The sequence below is a fragment of the Hemicordylus capensis genome, chromosome 2 (assembly GCF_027244095.1).
Source record: "Hemicordylus capensis ecotype Gifberg chromosome 2, rHemCap1.1.pri, whole genome shotgun sequence".
NCBI classification, from domain to species: domain Eukaryota; kingdom Metazoa; phylum Chordata; class Lepidosauria; order Squamata; family Cordylidae; genus Hemicordylus; species Hemicordylus capensis.
Window position 1 is genome coordinate 388,052,839 of NC_069658.1, and position 20,886 is coordinate 388,073,724.

Here is a 20,886-nt window from a genome sequence, read left to right on the forward strand (position 1 = left end):
TGGATGCCGATTGGTTGCTGCCGCTCTTCTTTCCCGAGTGCGTGTAGTGGCTGGCCGAATGCGTCGCCCGGTGTTCCCCGTGCAGTCGTCTAACGCGCACACAATGGCTCCTCAGCGGCGAGCGGGTTCCAGGACTCCAGAGAGTGGCGGGGCTGGTGCAGGCAGTCGGGCAGAGGAACAACGCCGCCGCCTTCTCCTCAGCAGGTACCTTAGAGAGGGCGCCAAGCCCCGCGCAGGACGGCTGTCCGGGCTTGCTTCCGACACGGGGTAGATCAGCAAGATCGCAGCGTCTCTGAGGCTGCAGCCCTGTGATGCGGAGGAGCTTGAGAAGGAACCCCGTGGTTGAGCTCAGAAGCGGTTAAATACTTACTTCCAAGTGAAACCTGCCTAGGGGAGGCCGTAATGCATGGTGCCCTCCTCACCTCGAGCCAGGTGCCCCCAGGGAGGATCCTCCAACCTGACTGCTTCTCTCCCTTCTGCTTGGGTGGGGGTGGCTGGCTCTGCTTTTGGCTGCCCTTCATGCTGGCTCCTTTCGCATATCCCCTGCCTGATGTAATGGAGAACGGTTTTTCGTGTATTTCTGGCTGATCTGCCTTGATTTGGGTGCTTGCGTGCCTGCAGACCGATGCACACGTACGTGGGAGTAAGTTCCATTGAACGGCGAGGCTTATTTCCAAGTAAACATGCATAGGATTGCACTGTGTTCGTGTGGGGCTTCCATTTTGGCCTGTGATCCCAGACTCAAAAAGAAGATGATGATTAAGAATGGAAATAGGGTTTTTGCTTTCTCCCCCGCTTGAAGATTGAGTCCTGCAAGGCACGATCTCCGCTGTCTACCACAGTTGGAGTCGCAGTATGATGAGTAGTACAGTAGCATGAAAAGAAAAGTGTGGGCTGCATGAATAAATGTAACAGTGAGAGAATTCTTTATGAAGCTATTTTGCTCACAGCTGAGATTGGAGTACAATCATATGCTCATCTGTGTGTTGAGAAGGAAGTACAAGTGATATAAATGAAGGCAGTTCAGGGCCATATCTCCTACTTTTGTAGTGAGATCCAGTTTTTTTGGAATGACACTAGATTCATTTAAATAGTTTGGTTCATTTATATGGTAGTCATTGCTAAGACTACCACCAGAGCAAAATCTTCCACAGAATATGTGCTGCAGTTGTGTGCTTTAGAGAAGCTGTCTGTGTCACTTTAATTCAGATCATTGCCATGTTCCATAGCTCTTTCAGTATACTGCTTTCAGTAGCTGCTCCTGGGCTGTGGAATGCACTCCTTGCAGAAATCTGTAATCTGAATTCTTTATTGGCCTTCAGGAGACCCCTTAAAACCTGTCTGTTTGGCCTGGCCTTCCAGAGTTTTTAAATTGTTGTACATGGTTTTAATGTTGTAATCTGGTTTTTCAGGGTTTTTAAACTGTTTTGAATGTTTTAACTGTTATTGTTCTATGGTGTTTTTCAATCTTTGTTTTTAATTGCTAATTGATTTTAATTGTTTTGTTTTAATGTAAACCTCCCTGAGCCATTTTGGAAGGGTGGTATAGAAACTGAATAAAAGAATATACCACATTGGTGTATGTTCACCGTTCACCTGTGGTCAAGTGACTGATAAGCCCAGGCTTGCTCCACAAGTAATACTTAACTAATTAAGCTCAGTGCAGTGGTTTAGAGTTGCTGTTTTCCTACAAGAGGATTTTGTTCTGTTCTGTTTCCAGTGTTACAAAAGGGAATGCCCAGAAAGATTCACGGCGAAAGTGGCTGAAAGTGGCATTCCTGCTCTCATCTGCTATGCTTGGCTATCTCCTGAGTGGGAGCTACTTGTTTGGTGAAGATGGAGTTACAGAAGTATTGGCCCATCACAGTGAAAGCCTACAAGACAAATTCATTGAAGTGCCCTGTTCAGAAGACTATAACAGCCACAAACGTTTTGAAGGTATATTTGCATATTATGACATGTGCTGGGGAAGTGCTGAAGGAACCTCAGCCTAGTCAAGAAGCAGCCAAGTATAACTATTAACTCTCTTGTCACTTCTGGCCCTTTGCTATAATATCTTCCTCATCTTCACCGTTTGACTTGAGCAACTAATGAAAGAGGTTATGCTGGGAAACTTATTGCTTTCTTTTAATGCATTCTTCTCTCTTTTATGTTAAGCTTCTTTGCATAGATGTTTGCTTCTTTTTGCCTCTTTTCAGTAGGGATGTGCACGAACCTGTTCGGAGGCCCTTTTACGGGCCTCAGAACAGGTTCAAACACTGGGTGGTTTGAAGGTGGGGACAAGGCAACTGGAAGGGCGGGGGATGGTGCACTTAACCCTCTCTCTGCTTCCCCCCCCCCAACGCTTGCTCGAAAACCAGTCTGGCAGGGTAGCAGCATACCTCCCTGCCACCCCATCTGCTCTTTGGACCAGAAGTAGGTGGAAGTAGCTCGCACGTGTATGCACACTTGGCGTTCGTGAGCTACTTCTGCTTACTTCTGGTCTGAAGAGCGGATGGGGCAGCAGGGAGGTATGCTGACGCCCTGCCAGACTGGTTTTCGAGTGAGCGCCAGTGGGCGGGGGGGAAGCGGAGGGAGGGGTAAGTGCACCCACCCCTGCCCTTAAGGTTGTCCCACCCCCGCCGGTTCCCTGCACATCCCTACTTTTCAGTGGGTTTTGTTGCATATGAGAAGAGAGCCAAAGAAATCACAATCATACTAATAAAGGCAACATTGAGCTTTCAAGCAAGCAGTGTTGTCCCCTACAGAATTTTGAGGTTGCATTTTTAAAAATAAGATTGAAATTCTATTCATTATGTTATTGGCAATATGTATGCAGCTCCAGGTAACATATTAGAAAATAGAAGTAGTCTTGTTTTTCACGGGTTGGGAGTGAATGTTGATCCATATCTCATTCTTCTCCTTGCACATAAGCATGTTCTATCATACAACAGAACGTAGAAGGTAGTGTCATAAGAACAACCCTGCTGGATAAGGCCCATCTAGTCCAGCATCCTGTTTCACACAGTGGCCCACCAGATGCCCCTGGAAGCCACAGACAGGAGTTGAGGGCGTGCCCTCTCTCCTGCCATTACTCCCCTGCAACTGGTACTCAGAGGCATCCTGCCTTTGAGGCTGGAGGTGGCCCACAGCCCTCCGACTAGTAGCCATTGATAGACCTCTCCTCCATGAAGTCATCCAAACCCCTCTTAAAGCCATCCAGGTTGTTGGCTGTCACCACATCCTGTGGCAGAGAGTTCCACAAGTGGATCATGTGTTGTGTGAAAAAGTACTTCCATTTGTTGGTCCTAGACGTCCTGGCAATCAATTTCATGGAGTGACCCCTGATTCTAGTGTTGTGTGAGAGGGAAAAGAATTTCTCTCCACTTTCTCCACCCCATGCATGATTTTATAGACCTCTATCAAGTCACCCTGCAGTCGTCTTTTTTCTAAACTAAAAAGCCCCAGGTGTTGTAGTCTTGCCTCATAAGAAAGGTGCTCTAGGCCCCTGATCATCTTGGTTGCCCTCTTCTGTACCTTCTCCAGTTCAACAATGTCCTTTTTAAGATGTGGTGACCAGAATTGTACGCAGTACTCCAAGTGTGGTCGCACCATAGTTTTGTATAAGGGCATTATAATGTTAGCCGTTTTATTTTCAATCCCCTTCCTAATCATCCCTAGCATGGATTTGGCCTTTTTAACAGCTGCCGCACATTGAGTTGTCACTTTCAATGAGCTGTCCACCACGACCCCAAGATCCCTCTCCTGGTCCGTCACCGACAGCTTGGATCCCATCAGCATATACTTGAAGTTGGGGTTTTTCGTCCCAATGTGCATCACTTTACACTTGCTAACATTGAACCTCATTTGCCATTTTGTTGCCCACTCCCCCAGTTTGGAGAGATCCTTTTGGAGCTGCTCACAATACGTTTTGGATTTCACTACCCGGAAGAGTTTGGTATCATCTGCAAATTTGGCCACATCGCTGCTTACCCCTTCTTCTAGATCATTTATGAATAAATTAAAAAGCACTGGTCCCAGTACAGATCCCTGGGGGACCCCACTTCTTACTTCCCTCCATTGTGAAAACTCTCCATTTATACCTACCCTCTGTTTCCTGTCTTTGAACCAGTTAGCAATCCACACATGTACTTGTCCCCTTATCCCATGACTGCTAAGTTTCCTCAGGAGTCTTTGATGAGGAACTTTGTTGAAAGCTTTTTGGAAGTCCAGGTAGACTATGTCAACTGGATCACCTTGATCCACACACTCGTTGACACTCTCAAAGAAGTCCAAAAGGTTGGTGAGGCAAGATTTACCTTTGCAGAAGCCATGCTGGCTCACTCCCAGCAGGGCCTTTTCTTCTAGGTGCTTTACAATTTTATCCTTGAGGATGCTTTCCATCAATTTGCCTGGAACGGACGTTAGGCTAACTGGCCTGTAATTTCCTGGATCGCCCCTGGATCCCTTTTTGAAAATCGGTGTTACATTTGCAACTCTCCAGTCCTCTGGTACAGAGCCCGATTTCAGGGATAAGTTAAATATTTTAGCAAGGAGGTTGGCAATTTGACATTTGAGTTCTTTGAGGACTCTTGGATGGATGCCATCCGGCCCTGGTGATTTGTTAGTTTTCAGTTTTTCCAGACAGTTTAGAACATCATCCCTTGTCACTTCTATCTGACTCAGCTCTCTAGCCTCCATCCCTAAAAAGCCTGGTTCAGGAACAGGTATATGCTCAGTATCCTCTGCTATGAAGACAGACGCAAAGAACTCATTCAGTTTCTCTGCAACCTCCAAATCCTCCTTAATGATCTCTTTCACTCCCTCATTGTCTAATGGTCCAACCGCCACCCTGGCAGGTTTCCTGCTTCTGATGTACTTAAAGAAGTTTTTGTTATTCCCCTTGATACTTTTGGCTAAATGTTCTTCAAACTCTCTTTTTGCCTCCCTTATTGTCACCTTGCATTTCTTTTGCCAGAGTTTGTGTTCTTTTCTGTTCTCTTCGTTTGGACAGGCCTTCCAGTTTCGGAAGGAAGTCTTCTTCCCTTTTATGGCTTCCTTGATGGTACCCGTTAGCCATGCTGGCATCCTCCTGGACTTAGTGGTACCTTTCCTCCTTTTGGGTATACAATCTAACTGGGCTTCTAGTATTGTGGTTTTGAGTAAACTCCGTGCACTCTGGAGTGAAGTGACTCTCCTGATTTTCCCTTTCAGCTTTCTTTTCACCATACTCCTTATTTTGGAGAAGTTTCCTCTTCTGAAATTCAAAATGTCCATGTTAGACGTCCTTGGTGATTCTCTCCCCGCATGTATGCTGAATTTGATGGCACTGTGGTCACTGTTCCCTAAAGGGTCGATGACCCTGACATCATGCACCAGGTCCTGGGTGTCACTCAGAATTAGATCCAAGGTCGCCTTCTGTCTGGTTGGTTCCATGACCAACTGTTCTAGGGCACAGTCATTTAGCATATCTAGAAATTTGACCTTTTTGTCCTGACTTCAATGTGAATTTACCCAGTCTATGTGTGGGTAATTGAAGTCATCCATAATTACAGCCCTGCCTCTCCTTGATGCCTCCCTGATTTCCTGCTGCAACCCCCAGTCACTGTCGGCATTTTGATCAGAGGGTGATAGCACGTCCCCAGTAGCACGTTCCCTTTCCGGCCTTGTATAGTCACCCACAGGGTTTTTGTGGAGGACTCCAGTCCACCTAGGTTTTCTAGCTTGTTAGATTCTATCCCTTCTTTAACATACAGTGCTACCCCTCCTCCAAGGCTCCCCTCCCTGTCCTTTCTATAGAATTTATACCCAGGGATAACAGTGTCCCACTGGTTCTCCCTGTTCCACCATGTTTCTGTTATGCCCACTATATCTATTTCTGCATTAGCAACCAAGCACTCCAGCTCACCCATCTTGGCTTGGAGGCTTCTGGCATTGTCATATAAGCACCCATACTCTGACTCTCTCCCCTGATGTATGCTATTCTTTTGACTCTTTGACCTGCTGGCACAGGCTCCCGTCTGCTCTTTATGCAGTTCTGCTCTGTCCCCTTCTGTTTTATCTGAATTCTTTGTCCTTTATATATAGCTTGGTTCAGTTGTTCTGTAATTCTGTGCAGTGTACACAACTACAAAATATTCATTACAAAGCCACACCTTCATACTAGCACATCATATAAGTCTGCCCACTCATCACTATGATAGTGTTTGTCTGAAGAGACAAATACTGTATTCAGGGAGAGATTCTCCCTATGATTGCTAACACTGAATCATGAGGAGAAGCTTTCCACAAGTACAGCATTTGTCTCTTCAGACAAGTACTGCTCTTATAGTGAGCAGCTGCAGGAGGAGAGCTGGTCTTGTGGTAGCAAGCATGCATGGTCTCCTTAGCTAAGCAGGGCCCACCCTGGTTTGCATTTGAATGGGAGACTACATGTGAGCCCTGTAAGATAATTCCTCTCAGGGGATGGGGCCACTCTGGGAAGAGCACCTGCATGCAGAAGGTTCCAAGTTCTCTCCCTGGCATCTCCAAAATAGGGCTGAGGGAGAATCCTGCCTGCAACCTTAGAGAAGCCGCTACCAGTCAGTATTGACAATACTGAGCTAGATAGACCAATGGTTTGACTCAGTATAAGGCAGCTTCCTATGTTTATGTGGTGCTTTAGGGCCACATACTATTAACCTAGGAGGGCCAGAGTCCTCCACGGAATCATTATCAGTGGCAATACAAAGACTGAAAGGAAATATGTTGCTAAGGACTGGCTATTACACTCCGGATCAAAATGCTGAGTGACCTGGAGTCGGAGATGCAAATCAGAGAGGCATCAAAGAGAGACAGAGCTGTAATAACAGGTAAGTTCAATTACCCTCACATAGACTGGGCAAATTCATGTGTGGGTATTGACAGAGAGGCCAGATTTCTAGACATGAGGAAAGTTACCACCAAGTTAAGGAGGATGCCAGCATGGCTAAGAAGGAGTCATGGCTAACAAGGAATCAGGGAAGCTATAAAAAGGGAAGAAGATTTACTTCAGAAAATGGAGGTCCTTCCCAAATAAAGAGAACAGAAAGGAACATAAACAGGCAAAAGAAATGCAAGGAAACAATAAGGGGTGCAAAAAAGTGTCTGAGGAGCATATAGCTAGAAATGTCAAGGGGAATAGCAAAAACCTCTTTAAATATATCAGAAGTGGATATATGTATCCAGGAGCGGGCATTCCCTCACTTCTTGCTGTGGGCTTCACAGAGCATCTGGTGGGCCAATGTGTGAAACTAGATGCTGGACTAGGTAGGCCTTGTGCCTGATCCAGCAGTGCTGTTCTTATGTTCTAGGGCAGGGCTGGGAGGGAGCATTTGTAACCATATACATGATTATAGAACTGCTGGGCAGGGCCTACAAAACCCAAATAAATTGTCATTTATTTCCAGATCTGCTTCATAATGTTAGAAAAGTGGTGGCTTCCTTTTACAGATTAAGATACTGAATTCAAGAAACCAGTGAAAGTTATTCAGTCAGTTTGCCTCCTGTGGGCATTTTCCTGAAGAAAAGGTATAGACTGCTTCTTTAGGCCACTTATTTTCAGGCTGGAATTTGTGAAATATATCAAGAATTGGAGGTATGTTCTCTAAAATATAATAATTGTAACTTTTGTTTTAAGGCATTAATATAGTTCTTATACTTGAAGACAAAAATTCAGGCAGCTGAATGTAATTTAGCAAGTTAGAAACTGATGACAAATAGTTTTGTCATTAAAAATGGGGGAGAAAGTCTGCCCCCCCCCCCGCCTGCCAACACACACACACACTACTGCTGTCAGGGTTTTTGTGGGATCTTATCAGTAATCTCCAGACCAGGGGTAGACAACCTTGGCCCTCCAGCCATTGTTAAATTAACACTCCCATCATCACCAATTTATTGTGGCTGAGGATGATGGGAACTCAAGTTCAATAACAGCTAGAGGGCCAAGGTTGCCCACCCCTGGTCTAGACGCTTGGTTACTTCCATTTGGCAGACTTCTTCCTTTGTATCGCATATGTCCAACTGCCCATTGTACTAACAGGTAGACTGTGTAAAGATAATGTAATAATAATTCATTGGGAATCATATCCTCTAGTCAGACAGTAGTCTCAGTTATGCAGGCCTAGTATAGTCAGGTTTCTTCCAGCACAAGATGGAAGTAAAGAAGAGCTTGGGGAAAAGCAGTAGGCCCACCAACCACTTTTCCAGCATCCATGGCAGCATCTTGGTGCACATCAGTCACAATGTGGCATGATGATGCCACTCCTATGTGGGAGAGGCATGGGAAGGAGTCAGTCCATGCATGTCCCCATGACATCAATACACCACACCATATACACAAAACATACATCCCTCCTGATACAAGGATGCCACAGTATATTTCCCTGGGGGAGTGTGGCAGAATAATACTTATTCCATCTTTGTGAAACTTTGTGTGGAGGAATTACAGATCCCACCAGCCCTATGATATATATTCTTAACCGCAGCCACCAAGTAGAGTTTTCTTTTCTATGGCTGTGTCTGCTAAAAACAACCCTTCAACCTTTGCAGTAATACAAAAACCAAAACAAAAAACAAAAAAAACTTGGTAGAGTGGAAAGGCTTTAGGCGTGGAGTGGAGACTATCAAACAAAATATTTTAAATATAACAAGAATTTTTACATTGACAAAAACATTGGTCAATTCAAAATAGTAGCTTTGTTTTCTTAGTATAGCATAGCATTAGAGCGGGGGTGGGGACAGTTTCCATAAGATTATAAGGAAGAAATAAAATGGTTGAAAAGCATACATCCAACTGACCTAAAACTGCTCCCTAAATCAGAGTCCTCTACGTTTACCTTCTTTTGCAGCAACCTGGCTTGTTGCTTGTGCGACGTCAGGACCTGGTCACTTTTAAAACTCTGGGGTTCAGCCCAGACTAGTTCTTACTTGTGAGTGATTTCAGCCCTTCAGAGAGTCTCCTCTCTCTAAGTGATTTCACAGCTCTTGCTATGGCCCCAACTCTGACTCTCTCCTTCTCTGACTATGCTGGCAATTCCTTCACTTGGATTCTTAAGCTCTGCACTTCAGGTACTCTTCTGAATTTCACTGCACTCTGACTCTTCCAGCTCTCCAACATGTAACTCTTTGACTCTGAACAACATTGACTGACTTGTGCTAAAAGTAACCTCCTTATATACACCATTTTCTTCTACAATATTTTTAAACAACCCAATCAGCATAACTCCCCTATATATTTTTTTCAAATGCAACCAAGAAAATCAAACCTCCTTTCCCCTCCAAAATCAAACCAGTATATTACATCGCCCTCAAACTGAATCAACAGAAGCCATGAACTTCTGACTCTGTCAGCTTCTTTAATACATACAGAGATTAGCAAAGCAATTTATACGTACAATATTGTGTTCCTCTCCTTTTTTGCCAGGAGAGGAATTGGAACAAGGCACGAAGGGAACCCCAACTCCCCTTCTGTTCATTCAGGGAAAAACACGGGCAGCTCATCACACAGAGACACAGGATGGGAGCCAGGCAAGCCAAGTTTGAGTCTCACCAGGAGGAATGGTAACATCAAGGCCAAACCTCTCTTTTTGCATGACTGGCCAGCAATAACTAGAGATGTGCATGAACCTGTTCAGAGGCCCTTTTACAGGCCTCCAGTCCAAACAGGTTCAAAGTTGGAAGGCGAGGGGGTGTCTCACTTTAAGGGTGGGGGAGGGTGCACTTACCTTTCCTTTCACTTTCCCCCCACTGGTGCTCAGTGTATTTAACGTCCTGGGGGGCGGCAGCGCACTTCCCTGCCACCCCGTTTGCTCCGTGGCTGGAAGTAGCTAGCGCGCATGCGCCCACTACGCTCATATGCAAGCCTGCCCAATGTACATGAGCGTGATGTGTTTGTGCACCCGGTCGACGCACGCGCACCAACCACTTCTGGTCAAGGAGCAAATGGGGCAGCAGGGAAGACAGTACTCTGTTGCCTCGTAGGAGGTTAAAAATACTGCGCGCAGGCGGGGGTGGGGGAAGCGGAGGGAGGGGTAAGTGCACCTCCCCTGCCCTTAAAGTGAGACACACACACCCTGCCGTCAAGCCATCCCCGCCTGGTTCCGTGCACATCCCTAGCAATAACCACACTGGAAACAACAGAGGCGAAGCAGTTAGGTCCCAAACAAATATTGCCCAATCCACAGAGCAGCTTCCTAAGCATTCATCCACAGCCCCAGGCAGAATAAAGACATACAGTGGGGCATTTGCCATTCTTCTGCAAGCCGCTTCTCTCTCCTTTTTCTCATGGCAAATGGTCATAGATATGAGCCATGGATGTGTGACCCCCACTGGGAAGAGCTGAGGGAGGTCTGCACAAACAGGCCACCCTGAGAAACTGCAGCATCTCACGTAATCAGAAGGAGCACTGTAGCAGCCAGTCATCTGGCCCTGCCATTGCATGTCTTTCCTCTTGCTCCAGGGATCCCATCTAGACACACAGATGCGTGCACACGCGTGCACACCATGCTTGTTTGCTTGACTGCCTGACTGTTTGGTAGGCCTTATCATCTCCTCACCCTCCTCCTTAACTGGCTGCCTGATTCACCCTAGCAGCCACAGGGGTCATAGAGCCCGTGGGTGGTCTAGTTGCAGACCCAGACCCCAAGCAGATGTTCCCTGCTTCAGGTCCCATCCTGCACCAACTGAGGTTAGAAACAACGGGGGTATGGGGAGGAATCCCTGTCTTCTAAAGTCTGGTGACAATAACTGTGGCAAAGTAAGAGTATTTATTGAACAGCATCAGAGATAAAGTGGCGTCTGAAAGAAAGGCAATGAATGGAGTTGCCAAGAATCTCACTCCAGCAGGGCTCCTGTGCAAGCTGCCTGGAAGACAGCAGCATAGTATGGGTCTGGCTGTACCCTGTTGCATAACTATCAGTCATGGAACTTGCAAAGCTATGGGAGCCTGTCTGGTAGATTGTCAGCCTCAGAGATTCATCTGAAATCACACTGGGCACCAGGGTTGTTTTGATTTAAATCGCTTTACAGAATGACTAAATTTTAATGATTTAAATCACTACGCTCTATTTAATCATCATTTAAAAAATAAAAGTACATTATGGTGTATCCAGCCCCAGCACAGCATCCCTCCCGTGGCTATTGCTGGTTTCTGCCTTACGTTTCTTTTTAGATTGTGAGCCCTTTAGGGACAGGGAGCCATCTTATTTATGTGTGTTTTATTTTTCTATGTAAACCGCTTTGAGAATTTTGTTGAAGAGCAGTATATAAATATCAGTAGTAGTGGTAACATCTTAATAAATATTCAGCGATAGATGTAGGTTTCATTTTTAGAAGCTAGGTACACACTTCTCATAAAGCTGTTTCATTTGGGCAACCAGGCCTTGCGTTTCGTTGTTGCACACTTTGCATTTTGCACGTGTGCCTGTCTTACAGGTATAGGAACTTCATTAAAATATCCCCAAGGGGTCTCTTTTATGGCCTGCTGCCATGATAGGTGTTTCCCTTCTACAGTGCAGAATACACTCAGAAAATGTTTCCTCAGGACTGCACTAATATGTTCTGTTCACTTTTGGTTTCATTTTCTATTCTTTTCCTCTCCCCTGTGCATTTATAGCCAGGCTCCTCCTTGCTCATATCTACTCCATTCCCCCCATATTCCTCTATTCATTCATTTACCTTTGTGTCAGCACTTTTGGTGGGGGAGGGGGCCAAGGTCTTGACTGTGTGGGTGTGTTGCATGTACACCACTGCAGAACAGGACTGATCAGGTCTGTTGTCTCTCATCCCCATATACTGCAGTTAACATGTTCATAGAATATAATTGGAAGTTATGATTAATATTCATGATAATATATTTGACCTAGGGTTGCTTTTAAAAAGCAATTAAAATTTTTAAAAATCTGTGTTTGTTTTTTTAAAATCAGTTTTTATCAACCCTGTTGGGCAATGGACATTGCTTCTGATCATGCTATGAACTCCGCTTGTGGTGCTCTGCAGTCTGCACTGGTTGGAAGTCAATCTGTAGACTGCAAAGAGAGACACCAAAATAATAACACACACAACACGCATTGGCTAGTGGCAGCAACACAGTGGGGCTATTCATATGACTGCACATGTGGGTGGGTGGGGAGAAGGCAGGGTTCAACCAACCTTCCCCCACACAATTGCTTTTAGCCCTTGTGTGCAACCTCTGTGCCCACACAACCTGCTCTGCTGGGAGCAGCGCAGATGACTATCTGTGTTGCTCCCAGCAGCATGGATCAACAGAAACTGGGAGTTGTTGTTCCGGCCTTTGAGTATCCCACAGTGCACCGTGTGCCCCAGGGGATGGGTGCTCTAGGTGTGCCTGCCTGCACTGACACACGATCCTGGCAGCCGGGTTAAGGGCGTGTTTGTGCCTTTCAGCGCTGGGCTTCGGTGCTGAGTTTGCGGCTGCTGGGATCCACGTCGATCCTGGCTGTTCTCATTGGCAGCCAAGCCCAGGCTTGGCTGCTCGTGAGAAGAGCCTCATTGTTTCTGGACCCGACTGCATTTCTAGGGTTTGTAAGTGACTGAGAGTGTTGCTGCTAGAATGCCTGCGTAGTGTTGCTCTTGCTTGCTCTAGTCCTAGTCACTGTTCCCCTTGTTGGGGTCTGTGCCATGACACAGACAGTATTTCTCCCTCCCTTATGGAGAGTTGCACTTTATGTGCAGTGCCTATTTGCTGTGTTCTATGTGACCAGGCTGCAATCCTGAAAAACCAAAAGGATTCTCTTGTGTTTGACCAGCCGCAGCAGTGGTTGAAGTGAAGTGTTTCGCATTCCTCAAGAAAGAATATACTTAACCTGTGTGTCTTGTGTGGAAGATGCTGATCTTAACTGTTGAGAGTGGTAGGGACAGGTAGCCAACAGACCTTAGCCGAGGCACAGCTGACAATAATGAAGAGGGGAGAGATGAGAGATACCTGGAACATTCATATTATGAAGCATGGTACTCCTCCCTTACCTGTCTGCTGTTCTTTGTCCACTCCACTATGTTATGGGCCTAGTGCAGTGGAAGTTCCAGTAGGATATTTGTCTGTGGTGTCTTCCTGAGGCAGAGTACCTGTAAGAGTTCTGAGAAAACAAGTGTGGGCAATGGAAAAGGAAACAAACTTTTCTCCTACTTCCTAAGTTGCGCCATGATAAGTTGCACCAAGGAGGCAAGTTCCTGCATACTTAATGGCCTACTGTAATATTTCACAGTGGTCAAGAGCGCAAAGCACTCTTCCCATCTGTGATCTGATATCAACAGGACACTTAGGCAAAGTGTTCCTGTCTTATACAAAGCATCCTTACTCCATAGTTACTATTGCCAAGTTTGACCTTTCTGGGTCCTAAGCGTGAATGACATGAAGCCAGAAAGGTATGCCGTGCACCCAGCTAGCTGAGTTATGGTGTTCTGTGTTGGAAGACACTGTGCTTGAAGAAGGAAATAGTGGTTATTCAAAGTGAGGAGTGTATATGCAGGAGTAGTTGTGCTGTGGCTAGGTGCAGGGGGTTAGTCTGAATCGTATATTCTACTGTGGTTGAAGCAGGAGCTGATAGTGGCAAGATTGGGGTTTTTTGCTCTCAGTTGCTTTTGAATGCTTTTTTAAAAAAAAAACCTTTTGCCACCAAACTTTCTGACACGATAGTCAGAAGGGTGTCTGGAGGTGGTATAGGATTTTGCATAAGCTAGCTTCTCCCAGGCCCATCCTTCCCCTGTTTTCAGGCATTTCTGTCGATCGTGCCAGTATACCAGTGCAGTGTTCCATTGACGTAGCAACACAGTTGTGCAGTGACATGTAGAGGTGTATTTTGGTTTCACCAGTGGGAGGGAGCTTGTGCCATATCCTGTGGCACTCAAATGATTACAAATTGTGCCCTCAGTCACCAAAAATGTAACTTGTTGATTAGATGGTAGGATTGGGTCCCCTAGTTGCACAGCGGCTGCTTTGGTGGGTTGTGAAAGGCTGCTTTGACTGAATGGGTTACAACCAATTTTCTAGACTGAGGTATAATAACTGTTCCCAGAGCAGAGTATTCAGTACACAGCACTCCAGTGCAAACTATTGGTTTAATGTTTCAGCCTTAACTGTCCCTATAACCTCAATTTAGAGACAACTGTTGGATAAGGCAGGGATCCAAAGATCAATAACCCTAACCACTACCCTAGAGATGTTGAATGTGGCAGGCTGTTCCTCACAGGTTAGTCTAGGTCAGTGAACCTGCTTGAAGCTGATATAGAAAAAAGCAGAAGAGGGAATATAGGGTCGTCCCCACCCCACCATTCTTTTGATTACCATGTACTCTGCTTTCCTTTTTAATTTCTGCTCTCTCAATTTACCAAGTCTCCATTTGAGGGCACTCTTGAGATACTTGTGGTGCTGTCTTGTATTCTGTGACCTGATATTGCATAAGACTGAGAGACTGTAAAGTTTGCCGCACGGCTCCTGATTTATCTGGCTAGATAAATAGATTTTGTCAAACCTGGTGTTTGTCTGGATCTGTTCCAGCTCAGTGCTCTTGAGAAGGATGCTAGTAGTTGTAATTTATCTCCTGCCTATTTCATAGTATATCCATTGCTCTGGTCTATCAGGGCAGAGCTGCTTCCTATCCCTTGCTTAGTTCTGCAGAGTAATGTCTAGTACAGCTGTTTGAGGAGATTACCTGCTACGTGCCAAGTGTTGACAAGGTGGTTAGTTGACCACTATGAAATATTACAGCAGGCCATTAAGTATGCAGGAGCTTGTATCCTTGATTCTACCATGGTGCAACTTAGAAAGAAGGAGAAAAGGTTCCTTTCGCCCAATATTTCAGCAGTAATTCTTTCAGTTTCTTCTATTCTTCATCCCTCCCACACCCACCCACACTGCACTACTACTTTTCTCAAAGTCACAGGAGTATATTGCTTTTGCCTATTATGCTTGTAGTCTACTCCCTTATGCATATACATACTGTATGTATGAAACACACAGGCATACATTTGCTCCTTGATTTTACCTCTATCTGAGTTTGTGCAGCTTTTTGTGGGACGGTGGGATTTTTCTTTGGAGAGAGTTTCAGTGTTGTCTCCCTAGTGGTAACCAGCAAGGTTACCACTAGGTAACTTCTGAAAGCAAAAAAGAAAACAAAGGTCACTCTGCTCATATGTGCCCAGGTGCTGCCTCCTTTCCCCCCACACAGACATTGTGAAGGGGAGAAGTTGCTGATCAATCTTAATGCGCTGAATTAAATGCTAATATATGGCTTCAAAAAGTTTGATGATCCCTCTTTTAAAGAATCACATTTACATGTTCCTGCATTAGAAGTACATTTGTTTGATTTTTAGCCTACTTTCTAGTAGGCTTATGATATCACCCGGCATTGTGTGCGTGTGTCCCCCATCAACTTTGCACTCTTGGACCAATATGAACCAAATTGGGTGTGGTTGTAGAGACACATAGGGATTCCTCAGTGGCATAGTTTGTCATGATGTCATCCACACCGATTCAAGATGATGGATGCGTAAACTTTGGACACGTAAGTGGGCTAACTTGTGAACCGCTTAACTGATTTGAACCAAATTTGCTGCAGCTGTAGGGACACATAGGGATGCCCCAATGGCATAGTTTATGATGATGTATTCCACCCCGATTCAAGATGGTGGACACATAAACATTTGAGGCACAAGTGCATTAACTTGAGGACTGTCCAAATTTGAACCAAATTTGCTACAGCTGTATGGATACATAGGGATACCCCAATGGTATGGTTTGTGATGATGTCATCCACCCCGATCCAAGATGGCGGACACATGAACATTTGAGGTGCAAGAGGGCTAACTTGTGGACCTTGATTTGAACCATATTTAGTCCAGTTGTAGAGCCAGTGAAAGGAAAGTAGGCTGATTAGTTCTTACTAGAACAACTTGTTTCTGTTGCTCTTCAGTGATTCTTTCGATTGCAGAAAAAGCTAACCCTTGGGAAGGGGCTTATTTATTCCCAAATATCAACCATCATTCAGTATTGCGTGAGTTGAAGTTTAATCAATATTTCTTCCCTTGGTACTGTCTGAAAAGGTGCAGTGATGCTGTAGATGTCAGATGAAGTAAAAATAAAGCTGACAGACTGATCCACAAAGATGAGCTGCTTGTATGGAATATAAAGCTTCATTAGGGCTGCTTCAGACAAGCTAACAAATGGTGGCTTGCTGAATTGAGAACAAGCTGTGTGCATGTATGTTCCCACTTGCCTCCTCTTGCGCTCAATTCAAAACTTCCTGGTTTGTTTGCTTTCTTCTGATACCCTGTTAGGAACCTACCCTGATGCCCTTCTCAAATCCAGGGAGGTGATTTGTTTTTATATTATTTTATAATAACTTAGTCTCCAGGTTCTGGGAATCTATTCAGTTTTACTTTATTTCACTGCCAACATATGATTACTTATTACCCTGCTCTCAGTACTCAACACCTTGTTTAAGTAGCCTCATGAGCGCAGGATAGGCGTATATGTTCAGTGTACAAATGAAACAAAATTTGAGGTGTAGAACAAAAACAATAAGTTTATTGTTTTCCAACTGATTGGAATGAAGATCTCTGCAAGGCAGGGCACATAAACTTCTCTACAAAGTTGCTAAGATGATGGAGCTTGATGACGATTGCTTTTAAAAACGGGAGCTGTTATATGGAGTCCCTCAGGGCTCCATTCTGTTACCAATGCTTTTTAATATCTACATGAAACCGCTGGGTGAGGTCATCAGGAGATTTAGTGCAGGGTGTTGTCAATATGCTGATAACACCTAAATCTATTTCTCCTCCTCCTCATCTGGAAATGGCATTCATTCCCTAAATGTCTGCCTACGAGCAGTAGTGGACTAGATGAGGGATAAAAAATTGAAGCTGAATCCAAGGAAGACAGAGGTGCTTATTGTGGGTAAATGGAATTTGAAGGATGAATTAGATCTTCCTGTGCTGGTTGGGATTACACTCCCGTAGAAGGAACAGGTTCTCAGCTTGGGATGGGATGCTCTTGGATCCAGGCCTCACCCTGGTATCTCAGGTAGAGGCTGTGGCCAGGAGCGCTTTCCATCAACTTTAGCTGATTCAACAGCTGCGACAATTCCTTGAAGAGAGCATCCTCAAAATAGTGTTTCATCAGCTGGTTACTTCCAGGCTTGACTATTGCAATGTGATCTATGTGGGGCTGCCTTTGTATGTAGTTTGGAAACCAGTTCAAAATGCAGCAGCCAGACTGGTCTCTGGGGTAACTTGGAGAGACCATATGGTGCCTGTTTTAAAATAGTTGCACTGGCTGCCAGTATGTTTCCAGGCAACAAAGTGCTGGTTATTACCTTTTAAAGCCCTGAACATCTTGGGTCTGGGCTATCTTAGAGAGCACTTTCTTCTACATGATCCCCATCACATGTTGAGGTCATTTGGAGAGGTCTGTCTCCAGTTACCACTGGTACGTCTGGTGGTGACTCGGAGCTAGGCCTTCTCTGTCGCTGCTCCTGGCCTATGGAATACACTCCCGGGAGATATCCATAATTTAGGCCCATTATTGGCCTTTAAGAGAGCCCTAAAAACATGCTTGTTTGGCCTGGCCTTCCAAGGTTATTAAATTGTTTTTAAGTATTTTAATTGGTTTTATTTTATTTATTATTTATCTATGTTCACCGCTTTGGAAACTTTTGTTGAAAAGCGGTATATAAATAATTGTTGTTTTTATTTTAACTAAAGATATGTAAATCAGTTTCAGATTGTGGCTTTGGAGAGGATAAAGTTAATTTGAAACTCTTTTATCCTTGACCAGTCCTCCTCCGAAATTCAGTATGCTATCAGAACCTGACATAAGCTGCAGAGAGAGTGAGACCATGTGGTACCTGGTGGATTCCACCCCAAAGTGTACCACATTTCCTTGTTTTGATAGATTTGCCAAGATTAGCCTTCGGTTTTTATTTTTGTAGCAGGTTTGTTCCTGGAAAAATAAGGAATTGAAATAGCTTCTAAGAATTATTTGTTTGTATGCTTTTGGAAGTCAATCTTTACAAAGAGCACAGTGTTCAGGGCCTGCTCTTTCATAAATGAGGGTGAAGTAGGCCACTTTAAGTGGAAGTAGGTGTTGATGGGCTACTTCTCAAGGACAGTAGAGCAGCTCAGCAGCTTACCCAGCATTTACCCAGCAAGGGTGGTCTGCAGAGGAAGGAAGGTGAAATCGTAGCATGCTGTTTTCTCCTCTTCTTTTCCTAACAGAAAAGGAAGTGGGAACAGTCTTGAAAGAAGGGGAGAACTGGAGGTGTGAGTTTAATAGAAAAAAGAGAGGAGGTGTCACCATTTAGTTCTCTGCTTCAGGCAGTAAAATGTCATGCACCAGCACTGTCAGTTTCTTTAGTATGTCTATCAAAAAAAAATTAAATTTTATTTTACATTTTATACCCTGCTCTTCCTCCAAGGAACCCAGAGCAGTGTACTACATACTTAGGTTCCTCCTCACAACAACCTGTAAAGTAGGTTAGGCCGAGAGAGAAGTGACTGACCCAGAGTCACCCAGCAAGCATCATGGCTGACGGGATTTGAACTCAGCTGTCCCCGGTCCTAGTCCAGCACTCTAACCACGCTGGCCACTTTCTTGCTCATGCATGAGAAGCAGAAGACAACAAAGCAAACAGAAATGGGGGAAATGGGTATCATTTTTTATGATATGTAAGAACCATTGTGAAAATTAAATGAGGGTATTAACAATGATTGTAGTAGGCATGGGTGGCTGTCAGAGGGCTTCGTGTTTGCTTATCCAAAAAACTCCAATTCAGCATTTGTAAACAAGCAGTTCTATCCTTTGGCAGAACTTGACTCCCCCACTCCCACCATTAAGTTAGTGGTGAAAGAAAGGAAGAGAAGTATGAGACACATCAAAGCAATACATAGCTCCTGGGGCTAGAAATATATGCATTGGGAATCATGGGGAGAGGTGTAGGGTGATGTGGAGTGCAAAACCCCATTGATGTTGCTTCTGGCTTTCATGGCTTTAAAATATGTGTTCCTATGGCTTCTTTAAGGGTTTTCTCTACAACTGTTGGAGTTAGAAACAAGCTGAAATCCTTGTGTTCTATAAAACCCAGCAGATTCCATGTTTTGCAGTGCAGTCCTAGCGAGGCAGACTTCTAGATTAGCAAAAGTTTGATTATGGCATATCTAAAGGCAGATGGAGTAGGTAAAGGTTGTTTAAACTTTCTTCTTTGTGCATCTCAGGTTGCACTCCTCGGAAGTGTGGAAGAGGAATAACAGATGCCATAATCAACAGGGAGGAAGCTGAGAGAATCCGTAGGTAATTTTTCTTTTTTTCAGAATTTAAAATGCTTCCTTGACAGTTTTGGCATGGGTTTTTTTTGATGCCTTTTTGTAACTGATGTACCTGTTGCTATTGATGTGCTTTCCCACATAGGTAAGGTGTGAGGGGAGGCATGAACTCTTTCCTTTCCCGTCTTATGTTTTAGGGCATGAACAGGCAGTGTGAGCACAATTCTTATAATGGAGTATTATTAATAATGATTTAAATAGAATTATTGGTATGCAAGGTGTGTTATGTTCTTTATAGTGCTTACTTTCAACACCCTTGTAGAGAATGTCACCATTATTATCACTATTTTATTATTCAGTTTCTATACCACCTTTCATAAAGAATCAAAAGTTTACAAAAGTTAAAATACAATAAAATTCTATAAAAATCACATATAAAACCCTAAAATTAAGTAAACAATAAAAACCATAAAACACACCAAAAAACCCACCAAAAACACAACAACAACCCACCAAACCACAACCCTATTAAAAAGACAACAGAAACAGGAGAGCTGAGAGACCTGGCAGCCCCTAAGGGGTAAAAGGCAAATGTATTGCCTATTTTTACCCTTTTGCTCCTCCACTGCTCACTTGACAACTCTAGACCTATTCGAAATCCTTTGGGGAGCTGGAAAGACTGATCTAACTGATCCTGTGGTCTCAAACAAAATGTCAGCCTCCACATTTTTCTCCAGTGAATAGAAGCACGCAGCCCTCTGTCAACTCAATAACAAAATTTAAAAAATAATAACCAGAAATAGCAACCAGTTCAGCAGAGTCCACAACCACAATGCCGCACTGCTGCCAGTTGGAGCGTTACACCCACCTTAGATGTGCAACATGTATTTACAATGCACGTTAAATATATTGCCATTTTACAGATGAAAAACTAAGGATGTATGTTGTGGACCAGTGAGTCCATGCAAATGTGATGCGCCTAGCTGCTTAATCATGGTTAAGCAGTTGGGAAGGGGCAATGGACCACATTCTTCTCTCTGTTGTTATATTGGCATTGACATTAACCACAAATAAGGCTGACCAGGGCTCCAAATGTTGCAGCCCCCCCCCCCCTCGCTTAAGCAATTGAGAGTATTGCCTAGCCCTAACCCCAGGTCACACTGAGCTTATTTTCTACTGAGGAATAGTCTCAATTCAGGAAAAATATGTGTACAGTCTACTGTAAAGTGTAGCACAAGGTTGCTTTGCTGCAAATACACTAGGGATATGCACGAGCCAGTTCGGTACCTCCTTTGGAAAGTGTTGAACCAGCTTGGGCGCCTGCTGCCGAACCAGTTCAGCAGGGTAGGGAGCATGTGCACTAGCCACGTGTGTCATGCCACATGCCGGCTGCAGGGAACAGCGTCGTAGCTGTGCATGGCCTTTGCTCGAGCGAGCGCTGCGCCAGGAGAAGCAGTGGGGTGGCTGCAGAGCAGGTAAAGACCTGCTTACCTGTTCCTTAAGGGAACTGCTTCCCGCCCCAGCTGCACCTCCACGAACGGCTCATGCACATTCCTAAAATACACCAGCTGGAAAGCTGCTGTGTGATGTTGCACTTGCTTTATCCCAGGCCAG

At 44.6% G+C, this 20,886-nt stretch overlaps 1 protein-coding gene across 1 annotated transcript in view; it reads left to right on the forward strand.

Annotated features, from left to right (window-relative positions):
* Window positions 1-3: 3 nt before the first annotated feature.
* Window positions 4-20,886, forward strand: part of OGFOD3 (2-oxoglutarate and iron dependent oxygenase domain containing 3) — a 101,832-nt gene continuing 80,949 nt past the window's right edge. Inside the window, exons 1-3 of the mRNA XM_053287789.1 lie at window positions 4-204; window positions 1,721-1,938; window positions 19,225-19,300. Of these exons, the coding sequence (XP_053143764.1) occupies window positions 59-204; window positions 1,721-1,938; window positions 19,225-19,300 (440 nt within the window). The 5' untranslated portion in view covers window positions 4-58. The remainder of the gene's footprint in view (window positions 205-1,720; window positions 1,939-19,224; window positions 19,301-20,886) is intronic.